We start from the raw sequence: 27,336 nt of genomic DNA on the forward strand, positions 1-27,336 counted from the left end.
GCCCATTTTCACAGTTGATTGGATAAGTCTGCGATTGTCCATTTCACACCACGCATCCCATTCATGAATTGAAAAGAGCAGATTGTGCTGAATATGGCCTCCCGACGGCGACCGAGAAAAAGGACAAAAGCTCTCTTTTTTTTTCTTCTTCCTCCATCTTTCAGAAATTAAAGCCCCCTTAGTCACTTTTCTCCACAGCATCAAGCAATCCGTGGAATATAATTTAAATCTAATATAAGGTGATAACAATAACAACAGACAACAACACGGACAACTACAGGCACAGAGAAAGACAGATTCACAGACACAGTTAATATCTCCCGCACACGCTGTCGCCAGTTTACGGTGTGTGTGTGTGTGTGTGTGTGTCATAGGCTGAGGTTATTCATGAAAACAATGGCTGCTCTCCACATTGGAGCCTTCTATTCTCAGCAGCAGCAGCAGGGCGAGCCTCTCTGCATATCAATGCCCAGCTCATCTTTAAACATCATACTCTGGGGTGACAGGAGATGACGGGGCCGTCAAGTACGTTTGTGTCCGTTTGAAAATGTGCGTCTGTCAGTTTCAGGTTGCTCCGCGTGGACTTCTGTGCTGATGTGGAGGATGTTCGAGCATGTCTGTCTTTGTAGCTACATGTAGACCCAGGGACTCAAGGACACTGAGGTGACCGGGTGCGGCAGCAGCCTTGTGGGATTGTTGCTAATCTTTTAAAGATTAATGAGGTCACCTGGTCAAGAGGTCCTGACGATTGGTCATTAATGACCCGATTCTGCAGAAAAATCCTCAACCAGTCACGCAAAAACTGGAGATTAACATGTTACATCTTAACAGGTTCACTGGTCCATCACCATCGAAGTATCGGCTAAAATGTGTTCATCAGTTTGAACACTAAAGATTACTGCTTAAATATTTTCATGCAAAAAAGGCATTGAGATTGAGACGAGTGTATTCTTTCAACCGAGACGATGCAGCTTTTCAATTCGTATAATTTAAAAGTCTAATATACAAGTTGTAAAACACCACTGCTCAACTCAATACATTGAGGGATTTGCTGCTGCAGCCTTAATTGATCTGGTACAACCAATAGCTTTAGAGCGCTAATGTAAGCAAACTTTAGATATATTGCTGAATAAATTACATTTGCTGACTGAAGGACTCTTCTTAATGCTAAGTTTAGGCTCAGGAAAGAAATCCACATTCAGTACTGACCCCCTGGAAGTGTGCTCTCCTTTTCATTTTCCATAGGACACGAGCAGTTTGCTTCTCAAGACTTTTCTTTTGGCGCACTTACCTTTTCTCCACCTACATCACGTACTACAGTTAGTGATGACTGCTTCAAAAAAAGTCACTTTAAACCCATACCGGACCTCGCTGCGGAATTGCATCCTAATCTATTGAGGAGACTGCACATGGAGGACCTGCTGTCTCTGACTGTGATGGATTGTTCCTTGTTTGATTGATGAGCACTGCTGGAAACTGATGCATCTGGAAACAATGTTATCTACATTTGCCAATTGCCGGGGGTAAGTAAAATACGGAAAATGCCTCTGCACTAAAGATATTAAAGTGGATTTCTCCTTTAGCGCCACTCTCTCTCTGCAACCGCAGTCAGCCTTGCCCTCTCATTCATAAACATATATACATGAGATCTGGAGCGTTATGATCTAATCTAATGAATCCAAAAAGGTGGTAGAAACAAATAGGCTTTATGTCAGGAGAAAATAACCCGCTGTTGAATATAAATATCCTTTGAAGAGGCTTTTAGTATGAGCTTGAACGTGCGACAAATGGAGCGAGTTAAAATACAATACATTTACTACTTCTAGGTGGTGGGACGACAAATTGGAGAGTAATACTGCCAGATCCCACAGTCCTCTGGTTTGGTCAATATGAGGACTAAGCAAAAATGGTGCATGCGGCAGTCAGTGCTTCAAGCTCAAAACGACTAATTTCATCATTTTGCAACTTTACCTCTGAAGGACTTAAAAGAGAGGTACACGAGTGTGAGGGCCAAATTGCCGTGCAAGTGGGATCACTGTTGGTACATCAGGAACTGCCACCCAGCTTGGAAATGACACCATCTGGCAATAAACCTGTCAAATGAATCGCTAAAGTGATGCTTTGGGGGTGATTGGAAACTGAGTGGAATGAATGATGTGAGAGGCCCGGCCATTCTGTTTGGCCCCGCGAGAGAAATCAGGGTGATATTGGATTGGCACTACTCAACTTTATTGTTTTTTGTGTGTGTGTGTTTTTTTTTACTCAGAAGGTGCTACATTCAGGATAAATGTGAAGCCCATATTGTTCCTGCCCTCTGGGTAAGTGATTATTGATTTGTTTTTAAGGCCTACTTCACATTGTGTTAAACACATTTTAACTCTTCTCTTATATGAAGTGTTACCCAAAAAATATCAGATGTTCGGTCGTGTTATAGAATTCTATGGCTGGATGTAACAAATGCCTGCACGGACTGTACTGTTTGGGGTTTCACAGACGAGTTCCAGAGGATAAACTGTAGACTCGAGTCCAGTAAGTGTTGAGGTGCCAATATGTGACGTGGCGTTTGAGCAGAGCAGGCAGCATATTGGGCACTTTCCATGAATGTCAAACACTGAATAAAATGAAACAGGATCGGCCAACGAATTTGTAACACAGCCAGAGAAGAGATGAACACTGCGATATATCACTGTCCCCCACATGCATTTGTCACAGCCACTTAATTAATCAACCTGTAGGCCTCGCGGGGGGAACTCCCGTTTAGGCTGCAGTAAGATTAAAATGCCTCTCGAAAAGCATCCGTACAAGAGTGGCAGTCCAAACACATGAGGGAGATAGGAGTGGGCGTTTTAAAATTTAGATCCAGGCCACTATTCGAACACAAGAAAAAACTAAATTAAAATGTAGTTGGTGAGTCAGTTAGGTAGAACGCTTGAGATAAGAACTGAAAGTTTAATGATCCCTTTGGGGGAAATGCATGGGGGGCTGTATCGCATTGCAAGCGCCAAAGTATTTAGTACTAAATTAATAAAAAGTCATTATGATATATAAACAAACCAATATTTCAGAAAACTATTTAAAAATGATTGAATCTCAACTCAATTAGTTTTTGTTCATTATAAAATAAAATCCAAAAATGCTCTTTTTGCTTTTATTTCACAACGATCATTTTTCTCCCGATCAAACTTTTGTATCATTATTTCATAATGACATACGAGAGTGGATTTCATCACCCTCTCATTTCCAGCCAATCAGGTGATATTTATTTCAAATGCCTTTTTAAATGTATTTAATATTGAACACTTTGGGGGGCAATGGACAATATCTGATACATGTGAACACTTTTGGAAATCAATAAGGGCATCGCCATCAGGAGCCGTTTCAGGCCTGGAGGCCATTCAAAATAATTAGTTAGTGTTTAAATATTTGTAGGCTGATCTGTTTCAGTCAATAAAAAACGATCATATAAATTATAGCATATGTTATTTCTCCTCTGGTAAACTTTTATAGAGGCTTCCTGGCTACATGACTCGTTCTTCCTCTTTTTTATTTCTTCTTTTTCTACTTCCCAGTCATTGTCAACATCATCTTCCTCCTGACAGCATTCAGAACACAAGGCATCTATCTTAACCCCCCACTGACAGCACAAACAGCGTAACACACAAACACACACACACACACACACACACACACAGGAGCGAAGAGGATTATGACCACGGGGACTTTCCTGTCCCCTCCCCAGCCAGACACGCTAACGTACTGGGATCCCAGGGGTCAGTGTTGGTACAACTCAAGTAACCGGAGAGCAGTGCCAGCGATACGCATAACCAGATTAACATGGACAAGAATAGAAGCCAAGATGTGGGTTACCACCTTCTCAGTGTGTTGTTCAAGTCATTAATGGATTAGTTGAGGATACAGTCACAGGAAAGGAAGCGACTGATATAAAGCGAGTAAGTCCGGGATATTTTTGGCACCAGCACAAACACACAGACATAGCAGGTATGGAGGCAGCGTGCATCATTCGGATACGCAGAGCACACAGTTGTAAACTATAAATGTGACATCCTGACCAAATCAATGTTGACATTTCTAGGATTAGGCCTCTGACAAAATAATGAATAAATGCATGTGGTTTTATGTCCAAACACCTGGTTTCTCTGGACTTTTTACAGACACAGCTCAACCAGGATAAACAACTGGATGGATGGAACAAAATCAACATGGGTGGCAGGAAAGCCCACCCAACACACACTGCTGCTCTGTCTAAGTTAGTTGAGAACACTTTTGTTTTTTTATAACTGTAAACTTTGGTGCTAATGGAAATGTACTCAAGAGTCTCAAAGACAGCTTCATCTGGTCTCGAGAAGTTGTTTTCTGTGTCATGGCCTAGAAACCAAGACTTAACTCAAGAAACTGACCTTTTATTTTCCTTTAATCATTAAATCATGCAACCTTGCTGCCAGGACACATCGAAATACATTTTTTGACCTTTTGCTTGCTGAAAACATCTTTGCACGTCTGCATTGTCCAAAAATGTTCTATCACCACCTTGCAGATATTGCAGTCGGTAAAAGCCCACTGGGTAGCAGACAGACGGCATCAAAGCTGCTTAACACAAAGACATATTGTTGCTGATGGACGCTGAAAAACGGTTCGAGATATGCAAATTATTCTATAGCCTACACTTCTTTGGACAGCTTGGGTGTTTTGAATTATTGAGAGGGCGACATATCTTTACGTTAATTATTTATCCTTGATGGAAAAAGTCCTCATCACGATAATCATGCTGCCATAAGCAAAACTACCACCGTCATCATCATCAAATATGCCACCATTGTGAATTTTTACTGGCACCATCTTCATCTTCATGCTGCCCTTGATTAAGCCATAATCATCATCATCAAAGCTCCCATCACAACCATTTCAATTATCATCCCCAGCATCATCATCATCATCGCTCTGCTGCTCCTCCTCCTCCTCCTCCTCATTGACATCGTCATGATCATCAAAACTCCCCTCACAGACATTTGTATCATCTTCACCAGCATCATCATCTCTCTGCTCCTCCTCATCATCATCATCACCACCACCACCAGCACCAGCATACCACCAACATCAATCAATCAGTACAACTTCATTTGTATATAGCACTCTGCCGACAGGTTCAGAGTGCTTTACAGATGGCTGACACTATTAATAGACAGATTTAGAGTACTAAATGATGAAAATGTGGTAATAATAAACCATTAAAATATCAGCCAATAACACGACCATCATCACCACCAGTCTACACTCATCATCATCATCATCATGACCAGCACGAATACAATTCTTAAACAAGTATTTAAACATAATGATCCCTACCTCTAGTTTTAAACTGTATGAAATAAAGAAAAACTGCTATTGTGCTCAATTTAGTCAATTTCATCATCATCATCATCGTTAATCCCGCCCCACCGTCATTTCCTTCATGAGCATCAACTTCTCATTATTACACGTCGCTATTTGGCTGCAATTTCCCCCTCTAGTGCCTATTCCGTTCCTCTCGTGCACCCTGATCCGGCGCAGTCCCTCCAGACCCGGATGCGTTCACTATCACTGACCTTAATCTCATCCTCCCTCCCCGGCCACTGGCATCACAGCCTGCGCGGTCCGCAACCCCGCTCGGCAGGGTAATGCCCCTGCAGCTTTGGGGGAAATGTCACTCCCCGTTCTCCAGCGAGGCTCTCCGACGGAGACTGTGCGCAGGGTAAATGCTTTAATTGGAGCGGCACTGAAGGCGTCTCCCGGACAGGTCAGGGCTCTGCGGCGTCGCAGGCACCTGATCACGTCCGGCAGATTCCTCCGCGACCTCTCCCTGACAGCTACTTGATCACCCGCCGCCTCATCTCACCCCGACAGGTTCCGTGCTCCCTGTTAACGCATCCGTGCACCGATCCGCTGCAATTAACCGGACCGTCAAAGTGACCGCACATGTGTACACTTCTCACACACTCCGACTGTCTCCGTCTTACGCACGGTTCACACACATCAATAAGAGAACAAAACAATCAGAATAAATGCATAATTACATGCATAATAAGAACAACAAGAGTAATACACACGTTGTTTGTGTCTTCTCACCGGTTCGGTACTGTGGAAGAAGCCCAGATCGGGATACGTTCATTCATTCATTCACTCATCCCCGGTATCTGTTCATTGTTCCCTCCGTTCCGTCCCTCATCCAGCAGCTGAATAAGCGGCTACTCTCCTCTGAAGCGGCGGCGACAGAGGGAGCACGCGCATTTCTATTTTTCTCTCTCTCTCTCTCTCTCTCTCTCTCTCTCTCTCCCTCCCTCTCTCTCTCGCGCTCTCTCTCTCTCTCTCGCGCTCTCTCTCTCTCTCTCTCTCTCTCTCTCTCTCTCTCTCTCAAAGTGAAACTGATGATGAGCTGATGTGAGCAGGAGTAGAGGGAAAAGGCAGAGAGCTATTTCTATGTGTGTTTGTGCCCGTGTGTAAGTGTGTGTTTGGGGGGGTGCAGGACGAATGTGAACCAAAGGAGCATACACTCCCAGAAGCAGGGCTACAACCACAGATCCTTTACATTATCCATAGGTTGAGGTGCCGACCATGAAATGCAACATGCAGTGTTTGCGTCCGGCATTTCATTCCTGATCTTTCTTTCCCATCATTTCCTGTCTTCACTTTTTCTTTACCTCGATCTAATAAAGGCAACAAACGATTGATCGATCATCGAATTTGTCACGTCCTGCCCATCTGTTCCCCTCTTCAGCCACATTCCCCACTTCCTCAGAGAGTGTTGCCAAGGTCCCATCCGCCACCCAATCATTATCCCCTGACTTACCTCCTTTGCCAGTCACCTGCCACACCCAGCCACACACCTTTTTCCACTTCCCTCACCTGCTCTGCCTGGCCCTCCCCGACTACCTCCTCACGTGCATCACCTTTCTGTATATCGACTAATCGTTTTTTTTAAAGTTGGCAAGTAGTTGCTCGTCAAAAACCTTCACCAGAAAACAGGTAAAACATTGTGCGAAGGAGTCAAAATTATAAATCTAATTATATGAATTATATCATAGATAGTACATATTACTTGAATTGGGAATTAGTTTCACCTAAAGGTATGTTGTTTGGATAGGAATTTGTTTACGGATTGGATGAGTGCTGCTCAGCTTCACCTCTCCACAGAGGAGGTTGCGAAGAAGGATAGCATGCAATGAGATGAGACGGGAGGGGGTGAGGGGGAGAGAGATGGATGAGGGGGGAAAAAGCCAGTGACAACATTTGAGGAGAGACTAACGAACAGAGGAAAGGAAAGGATGAAGACCAGAGAGCGGAAATGAGAGAAGGACATGGAGACTGCGGGAGGGATGGGAGCGCCGAGGAGACGGTAAAAGTAGCGGGAGATGGGGAGGAGGGCCGGAGTCGATGTAAATATGAGAGAGGGAAGAGGAGTAGGCTACACATTATCCGTCTTTTCGACACAGTTGATCAGAGTTCTGTCTCAGAGTGAAGCATGGCCTTTACACGGCGAGCTAATTCACACCCCGAGGGGACATCGCACACACACACTGAACAATTCCAGCTAAACTCTTACTTGGCCGAGAGAACACACACACACTCAACCAATTGCGTCCAAATGCATTCCAGCAAAATGCATAAATTCATAGCTGGACAAACAAGCACATTTGAACACAGTAACTGTAAAAGCAGTACAAAATGCATGAAAGAACAATACACAGAAGCACATGTGCAGACATAAAATGCAAACACATCCACCGAGGCCACGCACAGATTTCTGTTAAAGCTCCTACCGATATTAAATATTAAAATCTTAGTTTTGTTAAAGATAAAGCTGGTAACATCCTCTATTTTTTTATAATTGTTAAGAAATCCCATGAAAAGACAGGATGTAGCAGGATGTTTTTGACAAGGATTCAGCGCTGTGGCACAGACTATGCTTGTCCACAGAGGGAGGAAGTTAAGGTGGATGGATGAGTCAAAGAAAACATTAACAAGGGAGGCTGTTGTTCAATTCCCCTACAGACATTCAACGTTGGCTTCTTTTAATCACGGCTGCAGTCCTTCCCCTACTATCCAAGTCATTAAATATTGTCACCAGGACGACAAAGGTCCCCTAACCTCAATGATGTAGCGATTTAAAATGAAAACACAGTCTTTCCCTGAATCCCAACCAAGTTGTTTTTGGGCCTGAACCTAACGAAACTCAACCAAAGTGCTTATATGTGTTGTTATTATTTACATATGGGTTTGCTCCCCATATGTCTGTTGAACAAAATGGTCGTGCTTCGAGAGAAGCCTTCGCTGTAATAAAAGGTTGCTCCAGAACTGGTTGTAGATGGAGAACAGTGCCAGCAACAATTTAATACAGGCTTTAACTGCAAGAGTTTAAACTGCCCTTCTTGCCAGAGAAACAAAAAAAAAAAAGGAAAATATAATCACTGAGAGGGGTCGATGTTTCATTTGAACATTTAGTCATTAATTAACTGTTCTAAAATGAACCACAGACAACTTATGTCGTCCAAATGGAAATGCCAATTGCTCTACTGCTGCAGGGAGAGTCCCAATTGATTCGAAGTTAAAGGTGAGGCATAAAAACAAGCATCTAATACTCACAATGCAGACATGAGGGCTTCAAGCACTCCGGTCTGTTTCTGGTGGATAAAATGCTCGTTAAAGAACTCATTGTCATTTAAACAAAAATAAATGAACATAATCCAAAGACTTTCAAAGTAAAAATGATAGAATAACTACGATCACACTCCAATATTCTCCATCACATACCATTCCTGACGCCGCTGTGTTTTCTCCTCTCAGCACAGCATCGTATCATTACCGATTCAGAGCCTCTTAACCCTCCCCCATCGCATCGTAGCGCGTATCTGCCTGCCTCACCACTACTTTGCCAAACAAACCCCAACAATATCTTCAGAGAAAGCTACATTTCTACCCAGTTTCTATGGCAATGAGAGCATAAGCAGAGCCTTCTGTCTTACTACAGTAACATATCTGAAAACTATGTGTGACTATAACACGGCGCATATTTGAAAGCAGCCGTGTGAACTGTGTTTCTGCCTGCAGGATAATTGCTGTTTTCCATGAAATATTAAGTTGGGCTCTTTAGCTTTAGACTCATGGAAATGGGGGCCCCATCTGTTATATAACGGGATAATTCCAGTTTAGGTTTTATGTAATCTTATTGTGGTTTATGATTAGTCCAAAAATAGGTAAATAAATTGGTTTTGCAATCATTCCATTCCATTTCGGAAAAGGCTAACTTTCTAGAGACCATATTTCATTTTAATATTAGCCACATTACCCACTTTGGTGTACCACGCCAGTAAACTAGCTCCAATTAGACACTTTTGCCCTTTATGCTCTCTTGCTGCTGATGCTCACAGCTCAGCTTTGCATTTCATGAGTAAAAACTCTGATCGTAACAGTGTGGCGGGGTACATTACATACATACAATAGCCAATTGGTAAATGAGACTGTTGCTTTTGGCCTCAGGTTCATTTATTGGGTTTGTGAGAAAAAAATGTTCTTTTCCAAACTTACGCGAACATGTTATCATGACATCATTATCTCTTGATCAATTCCTTTTTTTCCCCTCTAGAAATAATGAGAATTTCCACATGTGCAATACATATTGTACCTCAGATACACCACGTTCTAATTAGCCACGGTCACACTCATTTTGAAGTGATGCCTATTAGTTGGTGCCAAAATGACAGCGGTCTTCCAAATGTCCATGCAGATATATACACACTCAAATCCAAATGATTAATTAAAGTTCCCTTAGCCCCAGCGGGAAGATGAAAGGTTAGGAAATATAAGTAGAAAATGAAGGTTTCCTGTGGTACCAAAGCTGCCGGCTGTGACACCTGTAGAAACACTTCAGCTTCCTTTGGACCGACTCCCTGGATGAGCGTACATGCTGCTCTCTGTCATGCATTCCACACTCTTCGGCAGACAAATAGTTTGGCGCTGCACAAAAGCCAGTTAAAAGCTAGGCTAGTTCCTCCTCACACTGACTTGGCCCTGTTGCTGCTCCAGTACCTTTTGTCGTCAATATGAGCTGGTTTACACTGGCTACATTCAATGTACCTAACAGTAAGCACCAATTCAACACACTTGCTACCGTGTTGTTTTCACAAATCTCACATGTGTTTCTGTTGTGGGGAGGATTATTAAGAACATTACAGCGATAACCGAATGATCCAGTACAGCAGAACATAATGGCTGTACTGTGCAGCTCCCAAGTGTAAATGTGCTGTCTGTACGCTAAATAGAGCTAGTCCCAGCAGCCAGTTAGCTTAGCTTAGTTTAGCATGAATGCTCTGAAAACCGGAGGATATACCTAGCCTGGCTCTATCCATAGGTAACTCCAGAGCTCACTAATTGCCACATTAGATATTCTTTGTTTAATTCATATATTAAAAAAAACATAGTGTATAAAGTAAGAGCCGTGGTTTCACAGGGGTTATGTGCCTGAATAATTTTTGGCCAGGCGCTAAGCTAAACAGCTACCTTTAGCCTTGTATTTAACAGATAGATAAAAGAGTGGCATAAATCTTCTCATCTAACTCTCGGCAAGAAAGAATATTTCCAAAAGTGTCAAACTGTTCTTTTAAAGCCAAGATGAACATTGACTGTTTGACCTTGTTAGACCGTTTTCCGTATCACAGCGTGCACCTATTTCACAACAAGTGAATACAAAACATGTAGTTTCATACTGCAATTACATCGCTTTCACTTCTTGGAATGGCATATTCTAGTGCTTTCCAAAGAGTATCATAATATGTAGTGACAAACCTTAACCGCTCATACCAGCACAGGCTGACATGAGTTTGTAGCAGGGTGCTGCTGAGCCTGTGTGATTAGAGAAACTGCCTTCAGTAAATAAAGGCTAATAGAAGCCAAACTCCCCAAATCCCATTCGAGAATCCTCTCATGAATGTCTGAAGACAGCTCAAATATTGGACATGATTACACAGTAGCCAACTAATCAAGCCATTCTGCTCTATCTCTCGTCTTATAAAGCATTGTTGGCTCCTGATTATTCATGAGCCGCCTCAGACTCATTGTGACAGGCCACTGAAGCAATTGTAACTCATGCTGAGTATGGTCCATAGGGGAGCTGTGAAACACAACCAAATGACGATGAGGAGGATTGCCAGCAAATGAGCCTTGATAATTTTGATGGCCGCAGCCACGCGACACTGTTTTCCCCTCACACCAGCTAAAATATGCAGGATAATACATTCCATCCGGCTTGTACGTACACTCAATGTCATGTCCAAACACATGTAACCGCACACGTGGATTCAGAATTGCAGAAACACACACACGCTCCCACACCCACTGCTTGATCGCTTTCTGTCCACGCGAGGTCATTACAGCGCTAACAGCCATACTTGAGCGTCAAAGCATCTGTGCGCTGCGCCGTCCTGGCGTTAGGCACGTCGTCAATCACAACAAAATTCAATTGCTAAGTGCTTACATGGCTCTGGAGTCGATTGTTTCGTGGACAAACACTCACAAACTCTGTATACTGTAGCAACCGTGGCTGCGTCCATCCACTGAGACACAACCGTACTATTTTAGCAGACGCATATACATTCAAACTGGCATGTCCTGATGCTCCAACATGGACAGACACAAAGAAAACACACACACAAAAGACTCATATGCGATTTATCTGTCTGCTGAGTTATTGATCAGCGTTAAAATGGAGCTGCTGATCAATCAGGAGACTGAAACTAATCAGAAATGCAGAACCTACTGCATGTATCCTGCCTGATCTTATTGTAACTCATTTAAATGCACCCTGAAGACCAGAGGATGTCTGCGTTACCAAAGGTGGCACGGGGTTGGAATGCCGACAGCAAAATGAGAAGTATTTTCTCTCGGTCAGTCGTATTATCTATGACGTTCATCGTCACCGCAGCCATAATGAAAATATGTCTCGTCTGAGCGTCTTCTGCCTCTTGTTGCTGTTGCGCAATTCTACCAGAAAATTCACAAAGGAGAAGTTGCTGCAAGTGAAACAAGTCACAGGGAAGAGGTAACAGCTACCACTGTGACTGTGAGAACGGGATTGCAACATGCATTTTTGACACTCCACTCGAAAAAAGGCTCAATTCAAATGTATTGTTAGTAATTAATAGCACACACTGGTCTACACTCAGCTTCAAATTGTGAGCTAACTCATGTGATTTCCATTAATAGTGACGCACAACATAAAGATAGTGCCTCTAACTTTTGTCTCTGCTCATCCGCAGGCAGACACACACATATTAAAGGGGACATATCATGCTCATTTTCAGGCTCATATTTCTATTCTGGGTTTCTACTAGCACATGTTTGTATGCTTTAATGTTCAAAAAACACGTTATTTTTCTCACACTGTCCATCTGAATACACCTGTATTCACCTTCTGTTGGAAATGCACTGTTTTAACGCTGGGTTGTCTTATTTCACAGTTTGTGAGTTTATATGCACCCTAGATACCCAATAAAAGTTGTCTTCCCCTTTAAATAAAAACATACATACAGGTGTAACATTTCTTATTCACATGCACACATATGCGCATGCACCTGTGCTCTCTCTCTCTCTCTCTCTCTGTGTCTAACACACACATTCACGCAGTTCAATATAACCTAGGGGTGTTGCAAGGAAAATGGTCCCAAAGTGCAATTCATCACTTCTGTCTCCTCGGCTTCTTCTCCCCTCAAGCAACACTAACCTTTCCCGATGATTCATAGGACTACACACAAGCGAGCTCACATACACTTAACACACACACACACAAATACAAACAAGCGTACAGATACACACATTTTGCATTTTTATATATACCTCGTATATTAAAGTCGCAATTTGGGGCTTTGTGCTTTACGATTCAGTAAAACTGAGATGCATCTCTCTTTGCAGACATTTTGAGTTGATAGAAATGTCCCAACAGCCTGCAGCAGGGACTGGACTCAAGGATATAGTTGAGTAATATAATGGGCTTTAAGGAGCAAAAGATACTTTGGGTTATTGGCAAATGCATTCCAATTCCTTTCCTTGTAATGATGGCCATCTATCACCGCCTTTATTTCATTATTTTTATGCAGATTTGTATTGTTATGCTAATGTTACAGTTACTTATCCCATTGCTGTTCTGCTGACTGGGACTTGCCAGAGCCAGCAGTCAATGTAAGTTCTCATTAGGGTTCCATGGTTTGTTAATGTAATTGTTCTGCTCCCTCAACAGTGTTTGAGAGCACTTTTATAACTTTGCGAAAGAAAAGTGCAATCAGGGTAAAGCAAAAGTTGAGTGCAGCGAGAGCCTGAGCGGTGTAATCACTAATGAATCACAAGATGTCTTGTCTCCAAACACCTCGCGTGATATAAAGCTTTTATCTCAAAGAACAAAGTTCGTAAATGTGAAATGACAGTCACCCCAAAAAAGTTATTGTAGATTTTTTTTGTTTGTTCTTGTTTGTGGTCCAGGCTCTTAAGATTTTGTTACCACCTGACTGAGTCCAACAAGCAGCTTGTCTCTATCGAAGCACATCAATTAAACAGGGGCAATGACGCCATCAGCTCGCAAGCCCGACGTGAACTAGTTCAGTCAGCAACCCAGATACACAATGGGGGAGGAAATGATTGGTGGGGGGGGGGGCAGAAGAGGGAGGCAGAATTGAAGATGCAAGAAAGGGAGGCAGAGAGAGACAAAGCACGGGGGGCATGTGAGAGAAGGGCGAGATAAACCAGAGAAAGGCAGTAATGGACAAAAAGCGATGGCGGCGCGAGGGCAGAGAAATTGAAGAAGAGACACATTGAATAAAAGGGGGGAAATGCTGAGCGTCTGGGTGAAATGAGGAAGATGGGGAAGAGGATTACGGCAATGAGGAAGACAGACCTACTAATGCAGATACCATGTATTCTCATTCGGGCTGAAAATGCGTCTTGTTTTGTACCATGTTGCGCCTCTCCACCCAATTTCCTGCCTCTCATCACTGTCATAGCAAAACAAATACAATCTTTAAGGAGGATGGATTACCTGCTCTCCTTGTAAAGGGTGGAGAGGAAAACAGAGCCTTGGAGCACAGCTACTGGAAGTGTCACCTGACCTAATAATTGCTTTGATACGATGCCTTTGATTAGGAGGACGACAGGCATCATAGTCTAAATATATAATATTAAAATATTATGCAAAGAATAAAGCAGGCGTTGTTTAGTTTTTTTAACTGCACGTTCATTTTCACTCCTTCCGGCTAAAAAAATACAAAAATTGTCTGATGTTGGCATTTGTAACTTACGTAACACACATATATATATATATATATGGTAGGAATTTGGCGCGAATAGCATTACTCATTCTGAAAATATCTTTTTGTTGTACTATGCTGGAGTACTATGCTTCACAGAATGAAAGTTTAGCTGATAAATCAGCTACATTTGAATCAAAATGCCATAACATCCCCAACAATGCCAAGTAAATGGGGTCTTCATTATTGAATAGAATATCAAGTAGAAGGCGAGAAGAACATTAACTCAATTATGTTCGATTTCTTCAGGGAATAGCATAGTAGCATATACAACATATTATAATCTTATGGTACTTTATTTAAACTTCTCCTGGTCACACAACTCTCTCAGCTCCATTCATTTAGCCTATTGGACAGAAAACGTATGTTCATAGTCCATGAGATAGTTAGCTAGCAACACGACCGAATGAAACAAGAAAAACGGACAATGTTCGAGCGGACCTATAGATTTAGTAATAGAACTTTTGCTTCATCGTTTCGCCGGTGCAGTCAGAGAGGAAATGACACAAAGTTGAAGGTATTTTAAAAAATAAAAATAAAAATACTGGGCTTTTGAGAAAAACCTCCAGGGATGGAGCCCCAGAAGCCAACCCCTGATTTTAGTAAAAAGTAATCTATCTCATGTATTTTGTCTTAGACAACAAATTCAGCACCTATAACATAGTGAAGATTTCAGCGATACAGTAAATTATGATTTAATTGGGCAAGAGTATTGGCTTTACTGTATGGCACTGTACTGTATGGAGGCTCAATGATATCTAAGTGAAGCATGAAAATATGATTTGCCGCAGGCAGAGCTTTACCGTGGTATACATAAACTGATTAGCCAACAAAAGCTAAATGAACTGCAGACAACTAAAGCAGCATTGTGATAATGACTAATGATATCTAATGCTTACTTAATGCTCTATCACTTAGTTGCAGCCAACAGACGATAATTAAAAACCTGAACACAGATTTATCCCAGCGTGCATTGAATCGGAGGTTAGAGTCTGAGGAACAGGGCATCCCGTCCGTGTCATGGTCTTGTTTCGACAGCCTGAGCTAGTCAAAGACTACACCTATCATTAGACTACATAATGACAGGCATGTACCATGTGTACACCTCAAAGTTCACATATGGAGTTCATATGTTTCAGACCAGCACGTATATATATATATATCTACAGTAGCTCTCTGAGCACACACACCACTCCAACCACATGGAAACAGCCTAAACGTAATTGATGATATTAGAGGGTTGAAAAAGGGGGCCGGACGAGAGTGTGGGTGGCTTGTAAGTTGACAAGATAGATATCAGGCATGGGTAGGTGTGTGTGTGTGTGTGTGTTTGTGTCCATTAAAGTCAAGGCAGATGTTAATTACAGTTTTTAACCTTTCGCCAAGCCACGACTTGGAAGACAGATTATTTCAAATATAGGCTGAAAGTTGGTTCTCGCCGGAAAGGGTCTTTTTTTTTTTTTTTTTTACTTTTAATGTGAACGAATGGTTCAACATTTTGGGAAATATGCGTACTCGCCTTCTTGTCGATAGATGGATGAGAAGATTGATACCACTCTCATGTCTTTCCGCTAAATATGAAGCTACATATTTAGCATCGAGACAGTGAGACAGTGTGATATTGGCAGGAAAGCACATGTGCTTCCTAACTACGGCTTTAACGTTTGGCGATATTCAACAGACAAGAGCTTCTTAACACATCTTTATTTGCACTTGGGAACGGAACGTTTCCTCAACTCAATGACGGATTTCTCTCCTGTCGTGAGGAGAGAAGGATTTCAACACCAGTCCTAGATCAAATGTCGTGTTGAGCTGGACCTTTTTGAGGTTGTTTTTTTTTATCCACTGGAGACAAAGTCAGCAACCCATTTTTAGTCCCAAACTTTAGTTTTAAGAAGAGCTGGGTTACAAGCTGCACAAGGGGCGGAGATGGATGGAATTAGAAAGCTGCCATATGTCGGTCTTGTGATCACAGAGTGACTTAGTTATACAGCGAGGGAGCGGTCCGTAGATAATGAGCATGTTCTGAGAGAAATGACGAAAGGGCCAGAGTTGAATGAGGGGGCTGGAGCAGAGCATTCACTCTGATGTAGGTTAAGATTACTCCTTCCCTGTTCCTGTCTCTTACACCTGTGCCATTCCTCTGATTTATGTCTCTTGGACTCTTCTTTATTCTATAGCAGCCTTCCATTTACTGCCACCTCTTCTGCTCTTTTATTACCCTAATTCCCTCTCTGCACTCTCTCATGTCTTGGTCTGTCTTTACTTTTGATCCTTCCTCTGTTGCTCTTTCAGTTACTTTCCTCCCTCCATGTCTGGCACGCACTGTCTGTATTTCTGGTCTGCTTCTCATCTTTTTCGGCATTGGGAAATCCATTTTCTTTTCTTCTCACCAAGCTCTCCCTCTTCAAATAATTCAAAACCGGCTCTGCATCTTGCTCAGCCCCCACGTAGACTGAACTGGGGTCTGCAGAGAGGGGGAAAATGCTTGAAAGGATGGTGATTGAAGCAGCGGCGGCGGCAGACAGACCGACAGGCAGGCAGTGTCCTGGCATTAAATTGGAAGGCACGTTATGGGAGCCGCTTGGAAGCGCTGCTGCGTTTGCTCTCAAACTGCCACACAGACAGCCACACACACACAAAGACACACACACACGCACACACACTCTGAGTGGTAGTTTAGAGACAGTGTGGGAGTGCGTACGCCTCCGTTTCCCAAAATAACCGCCAGATGAGGGGCAGGGAGGCAGGGCGAGGTTGGTACAGGAAGATATAAATGGATGCTAATTGTATGGCTCCTTCAGATTACACTGAGATCCAGCAGACTTAAACACAAACACACTGTGTCCGGGTATGTGTGTGGAAAAAAAGGATCCTGCTTGTGAGAGAAACTGTGTAAGATCAGTCTTTCTCACTCACTCTTTTGGATGGCAGCTTTATGGCGTTAAAATGCTACAAACGTAGCGCATACATGGCTTTGTTCACACACAAACACACACACACACACACACACACACACAGCACATTAAGATTAAAATGGATAATAATTATATGGTTCTCGAACGGCCCCCCCGAGTCCAACCAAAGAAAGAACTCCCATGTATTATTTCTATAATCCCTCCAAAAATAGAGTTCAAAAGAAGCGAGTCTCAACAGTCATTTTCCAGAGCTGCACTTTCCTCGCACCCGAAAAGCCGACTGCGTGGACTCTGCCTGTTTGTCTAAGCTTAGAAACTCACATTAGTTCTATTTGGATACACTGAATTAGAAGAAGATGCATCACATCGCCTCGGATCCCGTCACAGTTTTCCACAGAGATGGTTCGCTCCTCCAACTCAAGTGTCACTTACTGACTTTGCAAAATAGGCTCATTTAGTTTCTAATCTCACAAGAGGCTCTCAGTGCAAGAGAGGGGAGTCAGAAGAATGATGGAGAGGAGGAGAGGAGGAAGAGAGGCAGCAGTTATAAATGGTAGATAATTACATGGTTGAATCTCCTGCGTTGATGTGAGGAAAGTGCAAGAGGGCAAATTAGAGAGACGAGCAGTATAGAGGATGCACAGTGCCACACGCACCATGTATACAGTATTGCTCTGTTGTAATGGTTTTGTTCAAACAATATGAGACGGTGGACATGTTTTTCACACAAGCAGCACTGTCAAAAGCATCACTTCTGCAGTGCCAGCTTTTTTCAGGAAATGAGAGATACAGTATTTTTCCCACTGACGTAGATTTTATAACGCAATTGTTGTGGGCAACCCCAGTCCCGACATCATGAAACATGTTCCACGTTGCAAAATATGTGGATTTTTGTTCCTTTCTTTTTCGTTGTCGCGGGAAACCACAGGACCAGTGACGGGAGATGAAGCAGTGTGACCAAAGAGGAGCACTGCTCAGCTAACATCAGAAAAGATCCGTTTGTGGGCTTGCCTCGCCACCTGCTGCTCATACAAGGTATGACAACTGATCAGGTTCTGTCCTCTTCTCCTCTCACGCAGGAAAAGGAGAAAAGAGAGGGGACAAGACAAGATTCAACGAGATGACCTCCCACCTCTTTGCTATCAGTTTGGTGGATGCCTAACACATCTTACCACAAACGTAAACGGATTAAAATGACTCTAAAGGATGATTATTTTTGTCATTTTCAGTGTGAGACAGTATAATCTGTGTGTTTACACTTGCATGTGCTGGCTCTTGGCCCACCCTCTCTTTATCAGCCTCAACATCTGACAGAAGCAAATCTTACGTAACTGTTGTGTAACATGGGTTCTGCTCTTACTTTTGATTCACCTTTAGCCTAAAGTTTTTTTATGTTGTCGGTCTCCCTATCAGAGAGAAAGCAAGAAAGAGTCTGAAGGGAAAAGGCAACCAAACATGGCCCAAGCCCAAAATTGTATTTCCACAAATGTCTGCTGGTCCGTATGGAAGTCCATACATATATTTGATCTTTTCGAGGTCAAGAATGAAGAATGAACCTAAACAAGCAAGCTAAGCTAACACAAACACGAAGTCTTTAACTCAATCTGCTAAGGAAAACTATGTGATATGATATCACACAATTACAGTAAAATCACACCTTTAAAATACTTCCATTTTATGCTACCTTCTACTTCAACCCCACTATATTTATGAGGCAAATGTTATACTTCTTACTCCACTACATGTACCTGACTTTATAAGATACTTGTAACTTTGCAGATTAAGAATTTACATGCAAAACAGATGATCATTTTATAAAATATGATGCATTCTTATACATTAAACCACCAAACAGTATATACTAAGTAAGTAACATTAGCTCCACGTCGACCAGCTACAGCATCAATATGTTGTTTACACAGTAATACATCAGTAATTATATTAAAATAAAACAATAATATACCTCTTAAAGGAGCCATTATGTTACATAATATGTCTAAGTAATGACCTATTATAAAATGGTGGTATTATTACTTTTATTTAAGTATAGGATATGAATCCCAACACTGCCAGCTATGTGAAAAAGGGTGGATAGAAAATATTAATGGCCGGACTTCAGTCCATATTAAATCCTGCTGCGCCTCTACACCGAACGCTACGGTAAGCCGGTAACACAAACAAAGCCCCAGCCCAGTCCTAGCTCGCAACAGTGACGTCAGCGCGCAGCGGCGGTGCACTGTCGCGGCGATTGGGTGAGCGAGGAGCTAAACTGTATTGTACCGAAAAAAGGACAAGACGCCGATAACAAAAACAACAGCTGCGGCCACATGAGGCCGACTAAGCATACACTCGCACTTTTCGGGCTCATGCTATAATGACTTCGGGTAAGGAAACATATCCATACTTTTGTCTTTAACACACTGCGGTAGCTAATGTAGCCCCTCGGCAGGCTTCCGCCCTGAAGGAAGTTTCTTTTGTCCTCTTCGGTCAACAACAACAAAACAAGCGAGCCAGTGTGTTGACCGGAGACGAAGGAGCAATGGCTCGTTTTAATAATGGTGTAACAACACGTCGTTAATGGTATCAAAATATGGCTCCGTGTTGTCGAAACAAGTCGGTTGTGTCGCGGATCGTTGGTGTGAATACCTTTGGACTGGTCTAACAGCAGGGACAGATAGGCTGCTGGGTGTGTTAGGTATGGGGCAGCATCAGTGATACAATGGATGATGCCATTTTACGACTCTTGAATAATTAGCTAATGTGCTGCCTGGCAGTAAAATGGTAGCACAGTTGTCCTCAAGAGTTTTTGTTGTACCTTGCCCTTTGTAATCTTTATAATAGAGATGGGGATGAATGATTTCATTTTATTTGTATGGACAACATACTGTATCTGATTCCAGGTCTCTCAAACAGGTCAAGTTTAGGGCAACACTAACACTAGCCAGCTGTGGTCTTAATAACATCGAAACTTATTAATATATTCATGGAGATAAGCGTGAAATAAAGCAGATAAAGTTACTGATCGACTAAAGAAATCTTAGTCGATTAAGAACAACCAGGGGGCAGCCTCAGTGTACAGCACGTGCATCTACTTATAGGTATTTCTGTGTAATAGACATAACTTTGGAGGGTTTTAATGCATCCCTGTTTCTAATACTTTCTTCTCCAGATGTCAAGATGGCTGCACAATTCACCATTTCCGACAGCGAGTCAGAGCCATCGGAGGAGGTAGAGGAAGGAGAAAATAACCAATTATCGTCTGCGCAAGAGCGGCAGCGTCTTCAACGCCACTCCCTCACCCTACCTGAGCTCAGGCTGCCAGGTAGGAAATCTCAAAGCATTGTGGGAAAGGGGGGGAAATTCAACCTAAACCCACAACTTCTCTTTTGCTTATTTATGATAGCTGCAGTGATTGTAGCAACAGAAAGCGATAAAGTCATCTAGTTTTCTGCAACAGCTGCTGCAATGCAGATCCTGTTTCTTGGCTTTGTCTCGTGGGCCTAATTTGGAAGAAATCAAATCTATTTCTCACAAAGGTTTAACAGTTTCAGATTGCATTGTTAGTTGAAATGTGAGCCAACCTATATTAGAATAGGTCTAACTCTCTTCAAAGCAGTAGAGAGAGAAGTGATTTTAATTTTACCCCCCTAGTTTGACGCTTTTAAAACACAGTGATAACTAGTGATTAACATCCCTCTATGCCTATTTGATTTCCTTATTGCTCCCGTGTATGTTGATCTATTCCTGCCCCTGTGAGGCATTACAAACCCCTCTCACCTTTGCCTCCCTTAGCGACGGGTCGAATCAGGCTGAACTCAGAGTCCGTCGCTTCCACGGCCTCCCGAGACGAGGAGCTCTGGGTAGACGAGGCTGGCACGCCCACCGACGGAGCTCCGTTCAGAGTACGGTCCAAGTCGGCTCCCCCCGCTTTGTGGGCAGCCAAGAAATACGGCCGGCAGCTCCGGAGGATGAGCGACGAGTTTGACAGCCTGCTAGACAAAGGGGTGAGAGCGAGGGGGTCAGAGGATGGAAGGAGCGTTCAAGGGGTTTTCCCTACTGAAACCAATTAGTTTATTTCTAACTTAATTTCTATTTTTCACGCAGGAAATGAGGCGGGTGAAGAGTGCTGGGACGACCAAACAGATGCAACACTCTAAAAGCTGGTGGAGCTACCTCTTCAGTCACCAGGAGATGGAGGGAGAGAACAACCACCATGAAAACCACGCTCATCGCACTGAATAGGCACCGGGGGAGGGAGGAAATCAAGAGTGACGCGGGGGGGGGGGGGGGGTTCGAAGGAATCGATGGGATTGAAAGGAGAGCAGTGGGAGGAGCCAAGAGAACAATTGTGATGAGAACAAAAAGAGCTGCTCTGAGAAAGGACGGATGAAAGGTTGGTTGGAACAAAAAGTGAAAAATCCAAAACACAAAAGGCACGGCTAAGTGTCGCGCCGTTTTTATACGTCATTGGTAACTACATTTAAATCCTTTTTTTTTTGTATCGGTGTTGGTTGTGATGTTAACGATATTGCTGGGCAGCCCACTGTGAAATGGTAAAGCTCAGTCAGGATGGACTGTTGGCTGTCTGAACCACGGAACGGATACACCGGTGGGCCAAGAGAGGAGAGGTGATCTCTTGAACACAAAGAAAGATAGAAGTGGATTTGACAGGTGGCCACTTACCACTTCAGTTGTCTCCCCCGTCGACACTATGCAATATACTGTAGATGGAGAGATGCATGCACTGAAATCAAAAACACCGGACTTTTAGAGGCCTCCTTGAATGCTGTTAGAATCTCCTTCCTCGTCATCTCGAGGAAACCAGCAATGACAATGTGTTACTAATGCTGGTTTTGCTCTGCTCCACAGACTAAAATAAATACAAGCTGAGACCACTGCAATAGTGTGCCAAAATAAGCTGCAGGCAACAGAGGAAAGAGTGAAAAAGGGAAGGATTCTTTTTTTAAAGTATTCAACTCGGGGGGGGGGGGGGGGGGGCATTATCCAACTTCCCGTTCTACTACCTGCAAGCCAGTACCATTCAAACGACTGTACTTGACTATCATTAACTGCTTTATATCTCAAATTTATCAAAAGAAGAACAATCTTGTACAAGGACAATCTCCGATGACGACGCAGAAATACTATCTTTTGTAAAACTTCAGGGTTAGATTATATCTGAAGAAAATTAAACATACATATAAAAGCACAGACCGATATGAATCTATCTTTTTAAAGCCTTGGATGAGCTAAACTAAAAACTAAAAAACAAAAAAGACGTTGGAACTTTTATGTGTAAATATGTTGTGAATATTCTATCAAATTTCAGGGGTGAGCCAGACATTTATTTGACAAGTTCCTATTTTACACGGTCACCGTGCTCTTTAATACGTTTGGCCAACCTAGCAATAGGCAGTGTACAATCCATGGCTGTTGTGATAAATGTTATGTGCTTATTTGAAGACGTGGGTGGGGATGAGCTAACTGCTTTACGAGGAGCCAACACACACACACACACACACACACACACACACACACACACACACACTCACTGGCCTTTGGCCCCATTTATTCAGGACCCGGTGCGCAGAGAACATGGATTTAGAGAGTCTCGGTCACGTTGAAACACAGGTGGAAGGGGACGTAAACTTGGCTTTTCCAAACTATTTGTGACGTTTGTTGAATCAGATGCCAGTCCGGTTGGGTTTAAAAGCTGTTCACTCTGATCTGCATTGGGATGTGAATAATCTATCAAGCCGTAGGTCTAGGCGTGCTGATCTGAGGCTACATTTGTTGTTAATGTATTATATTCAGGCTTTTAAGGACTACCCGGCACATACTACACACAATATGGCATTTGTGCGTGTTATTATTATTGATTATACACCACGATCAGCACCTCTACACAGCTTGGGGAATACGATGAGGCTATTTGTGACTTGTTTATCGATATGTGATTATTGGACATGGTAATAGGTTTGTTCTACTTGTGTCTTGCTCTCTTCCTCTCGACTTGTAGGGTTGAGTTGTGAAGTGCTCGGGTGTGCAGGCGGGGCTGCGTTTGTATCGTCTTTAAAACTTTTCCTCCGCCTTTTTTTAAATTTATTTTTTAATAGATTTTCCTAAAACTTGGTTCAGGACCATTTTTTTTTTAAATCAGAGAATTCTAGACAATCTGAATGGCACCACCGGTTTTTAAGATTTATCTACAGACATGTTTGGTATCGTGCAACCCTGACTGTGTAAGTAAGACGTATTCACTGAAACATTTAGGTGACCCTTTATAAGTACCTGCTATAAAGCTTCCAATTAATACAGTTAGACTATGCTGTTACATTTAAGAAAAAAGAAAGAAGTGTATTGGATTTCTCCCACACACTAACAGGGACATTAGGAATGGGTATTTAAGTAATTGTGCCGTCATGAGAAATAGTGTTTTACTCTTAAGTCACTCAGATCTGTAGCTGAACTTGACACAAGCAGCTGGCTGAGAGAATATGTACATGGTGTCGAGAGCTCGGGGCCCGGATATGAATATGAAATTTAAGATTTTAATATTGTCATGAACTGCCTTGAACATGCTGTAAACCTGTGATGTGAAGCCGCATAACCGGCCTTGTCTGTTTACCCAATCACCGCCTTAAACTTTACAGCTCGCTGTCACCTATTGCGCTGAAGAAGAAAAGAGAAAAAAAAGCACAATAACTGTGGCGGTGCATTCGCTGTCACGACTGTGAGACAAATATTACACTGGCGAGTGCTGGAAAAGCCATTTCAGAGGAAGTCATGTTGTAATTTTGACTTTTAAAAACATGTGTGGCAGAGAACACACCCCAGAGGGAAAACCTGCCTGGGCACCTGGAGTTTTGCAACCATCCTTGGTATTACTTGAATCTACAGATGTGTGCGGAGAACTTTGCATTGTAAAATTTCCTTCCTTTTTTTTGGGGATTCCTTCTCATTTTTTAATGACTTTTGTAAATTTTCTCTACAGCTTTTGAAACTTCTGGTATATGCTGTCCTGAATAAATAATTTTAAGAGTGATTTTAAAGTGAGTCTCTTGTGTTATTCTCTGTAAAATTCTCCAGCAAACAAGGACACTATGAAAAGGCCATTTTGTTTTTATTGCAAATTTGTAGCAATTCATTGACAATTAAAATGTGAACACAAAAGCCATAGTATTTATTTCTGTCCTAAAATGATGGCACATTGACAGATCAGAAAAGATGTTTGGGGGGTCAGTAAGCAACACATGTACTGCTTGAAAAGGATCAGTGTTTCATGGCATATGGGATGGCAATTTCCCACTTTCTCTGGTGGTGGTGTCCCGCCACTGTATCGCTGCCGGTCAGAGCTAAACAGCAGCAGCATTAAAGAGCAGAGTGCCCACTGTCTTTAAATTCCTGGAGAAAAACGTTTTTTGCACTCGTATGATCGCTTTATAGGCCTACCTATTTCAAACAGCTTCGATTAAGTCTTGGAAAAAGGGGGAAATATTATGGGAAAGCTTTGAAAATTCACTAGTGATGTGTGGGAACCCTGGAAGAGGCATCATGACAGGACAGTGCGTTGTATTTTCGATGTTATTTCCCCTGTTTTTATGTTCATCTATGACTATCTTCCTTTATTGTAAAGCACTTTGTCTTGCATTTCTTGGATGACGGGTGCCATACAATAAAGTTTATTATTATTATTTCACTAGTGTTTTATCAAGCCACTAGTGATGCATCCCGACAGTATTTGCGCCCACAGTCCAAAGCTGACAGTCTGTCCATGTCTGCGTCACTCAGTGTGAAGTCAAAAAGCCTGGCATTGTCCTGTATTCTGTCTGGATTTGAAGATTTCGGGATCACTGGGACGCCCTGCTGCACAGCCCAGCGCAAGAGGACCTGAAGAGGAACAAAAGACCTAAATATTTACCTAGTGTGTGTGCTAAACAATCTTTATTGAAAACTGTTCAATAAGGCTGGCCCAAAAAGTCATTGTGTGCGTGTGTGTGTGTTTACCTGTCCAGGGGTGCGTTCACAGTCCTTTGCCACCTCCAAGACCACAGGGTCAGTGACCAGATTTCCTTTCCCTAAAGAGGAGTACGCTTGGAAACACACTCCATACTCCTTACACACTTTCCTCAGCTCGGTCTGGCACAGCTTGGGGTGAAACTCTACCTGAAAAAAACAACACAAAATATATAATGTAAGTATATTATATGCGTTATCCTTTTTCCTTTCCCTCCCGTGCATTCTACCTGTAGCAGTGCAGGAGGGACTTTGCAGCTCTGCATCAGTTCTCTCATGTGTGCTGGTGTGTAGTTTGACACTCCGATGGCCTTCAGCTTCCCCTGGGCATGCAGCTCCTCCAGTGAGGCCCAACTCTGAGCTCGGTTGCCTGGAGTCAAATAATAATTAGGAGCTCATCGTCAGTGTTGCTCAAGTACAAATACATTGTGGAGGAGGAGAGTGAGAAGCATATACAGGACTGTCTCAGAAAATTAGAATATTGTGATAATCCCCATACGTGTGATTTAGTTTACTGAACCAAGCTGAGTGTTTTTCAAGGCTCAGGAAACCCTTGCAGGTGTTTCGAGTTAATTAGACGATTCAAGTGATTAGTTGAATACCCTACTAGTATACTTTTTCATGATATTCTAATATTTAGAGATAGGATATTTGAGTTTTCTTAAGCTGTAAGCCATAATCAGCAATATTAAAAGAATAAAAGGCTTGCAATATTTCAGTTGATTTGTAATGAATCCAGAATGCATGACATTTTTGTTTTTTTAATTGCATTACACAAAATAAAGAACTTTATCACAATATTCAAATTTTCTGAGACAGTCCTGTATGTATATATACACAGTTTATGTTTCCAGTGATTCTGGACTGTTTACCTAGGTTGCGTTGGTCAGTCACATCCAGACCCTCTGTACCAGGCCAGTGGATCAGGTAGAGGTCAATGTAACCCAGGTCCAGCTGAGACAGGCTGTGCAGGGCTCCTTCCATGGCTTTCTCTCCCTGATCCTTGGAGCCTAGTTTACTGCAGGGTGAGAGAGAGAGGGGTTGTTCACAATTGTAGACTTTACCTCAGAGTCAAACTTCACTGAGCTTCAGGCAAGATCTCTGAGAGTAAAATCATATGATCCGAGTTTGACACCAAAGCCCGTACGCTGACATGCTGTGCTCTTTAGGAAGGCCTACGAGCCCATGTACCTCACCTGGTTATGAAGACATCCTCTCTGCTTAAGCCATGTTTGGGCAAGAGCTCCTTCAAAGCTCGGCCCAGCTCAGCTTCATTCTGGTAGACGGCCGCACTGTCAAAGGCCCGATAACCAGCAGCCAGCGCTGCGTCCACAGCCCGGTTCACATCTTCAGGAACCACCAACTTGTAGGTCCCCAAACCCACGAGGGGCATGTGAACCCCTGTGTTTAGGAGGACAGGAGGGATACTGGAGGCGGGGGAAGACATCTGATCTGAAAGGAACGTATAGCTTTTGTACCGTTTGGACTTCCCAACACTGTTGAAGAGAGGGGGAGGGAGGGAGAGAGAGGAATAAATGGGAGATATGAAACACACTCCAAAATGACATTAGTACTGTTTGCTTTGCGTCACAGTGGAGGATAAACACCGTTACAACGAACCTAAATGTGCATTGCAAAGCTATTATGTTAGCATTGCTACGATGACACCGTTTATTCGTATTTTCATCTCACCTTGCCGGCGCTCTCAGCTGAATTGTTTTCAAGTAGAGGTGCACAAACCGACGATAAGTGTGAATTAACGGAAATTCCACCTTGCGTCAAACTTTACACATTCGAAGAATGTTTACGACAAGGCATACGCTTTTACGGCAACACGTGGTAAACTGACATGTCATGTGACAGCAACCGGCGTCTGTGTGTGTGTGTGTGTGTGTGTGTGAGAAACTTAATTTCTATTTTCGCGCAGGAAATGAGGCGGGTGAAGAGTGCTGGGACGAGCAAACAGATGCACCACTCTAAAAGCTGGTGGAGCTACCTCTTCAGTCACCAGGAGATGGAGGGAGAGAACAACCACCATGAAAACCACGCTCATCGCACTG

The 27,336-nt window shown here is 42.8% G+C and overlaps 2 protein-coding genes across 2 annotated transcripts; one reads left to right on the top strand and one right to left on the bottom strand.

Moving 5' to 3' along the window:
- Positions 1-19,497: 19,497 nt before the first annotated feature.
- On the top strand, positions 19,498-21,514 carry badb (BCL2 associated agonist of cell death b). Its single transcript, XM_079185106.1, has 4 exons — positions 19,498-19,644; positions 20,430-20,582; positions 21,053-21,264; positions 21,365-21,514. Exons 1-4 carry the CDS (start codon positions 19,635-19,637, stop codon positions 21,500-21,502), a joined length of 513 nt encoding a protein of 170 aa, XP_079041232.1. The 5' UTR covers positions 19,498-19,634; the 3' UTR covers positions 21,503-21,514.
- Positions 21,515-24,376: 2,862 nt separating this feature from the next.
- LOC306714919 (glyoxal reductase-like) lies at positions 24,377-27,104 on the bottom strand. Its single transcript, XM_079185104.1, has 6 exons — positions 26,969-27,104; positions 26,473-26,772; positions 26,149-26,294; positions 25,507-25,646; positions 25,268-25,426; positions 24,377-25,150 (listed from the first exon to the last, which is right to left on the bottom strand). The coding sequence occupies exons 2-6, from the start codon at positions 26,721-26,723 to the stop codon at positions 24,971-24,973; spliced, it is 876 nt and encodes a 291-aa protein (XP_079041230.1). The 5' UTR covers positions 26,724-26,772; positions 26,969-27,104; the 3' UTR covers positions 24,377-24,970.
- Between the last annotated feature and the right edge of the window lie 232 nt (positions 27,105-27,336).

Source organism: Pholis gunnellus, assembly GCF_910591455.1.
Source record: "Pholis gunnellus genome assembly, chromosome: 23".
Classification (NCBI taxonomy): domain Eukaryota; kingdom Metazoa; phylum Chordata; class Actinopteri; order Perciformes; family Pholidae; genus Pholis; species Pholis gunnellus.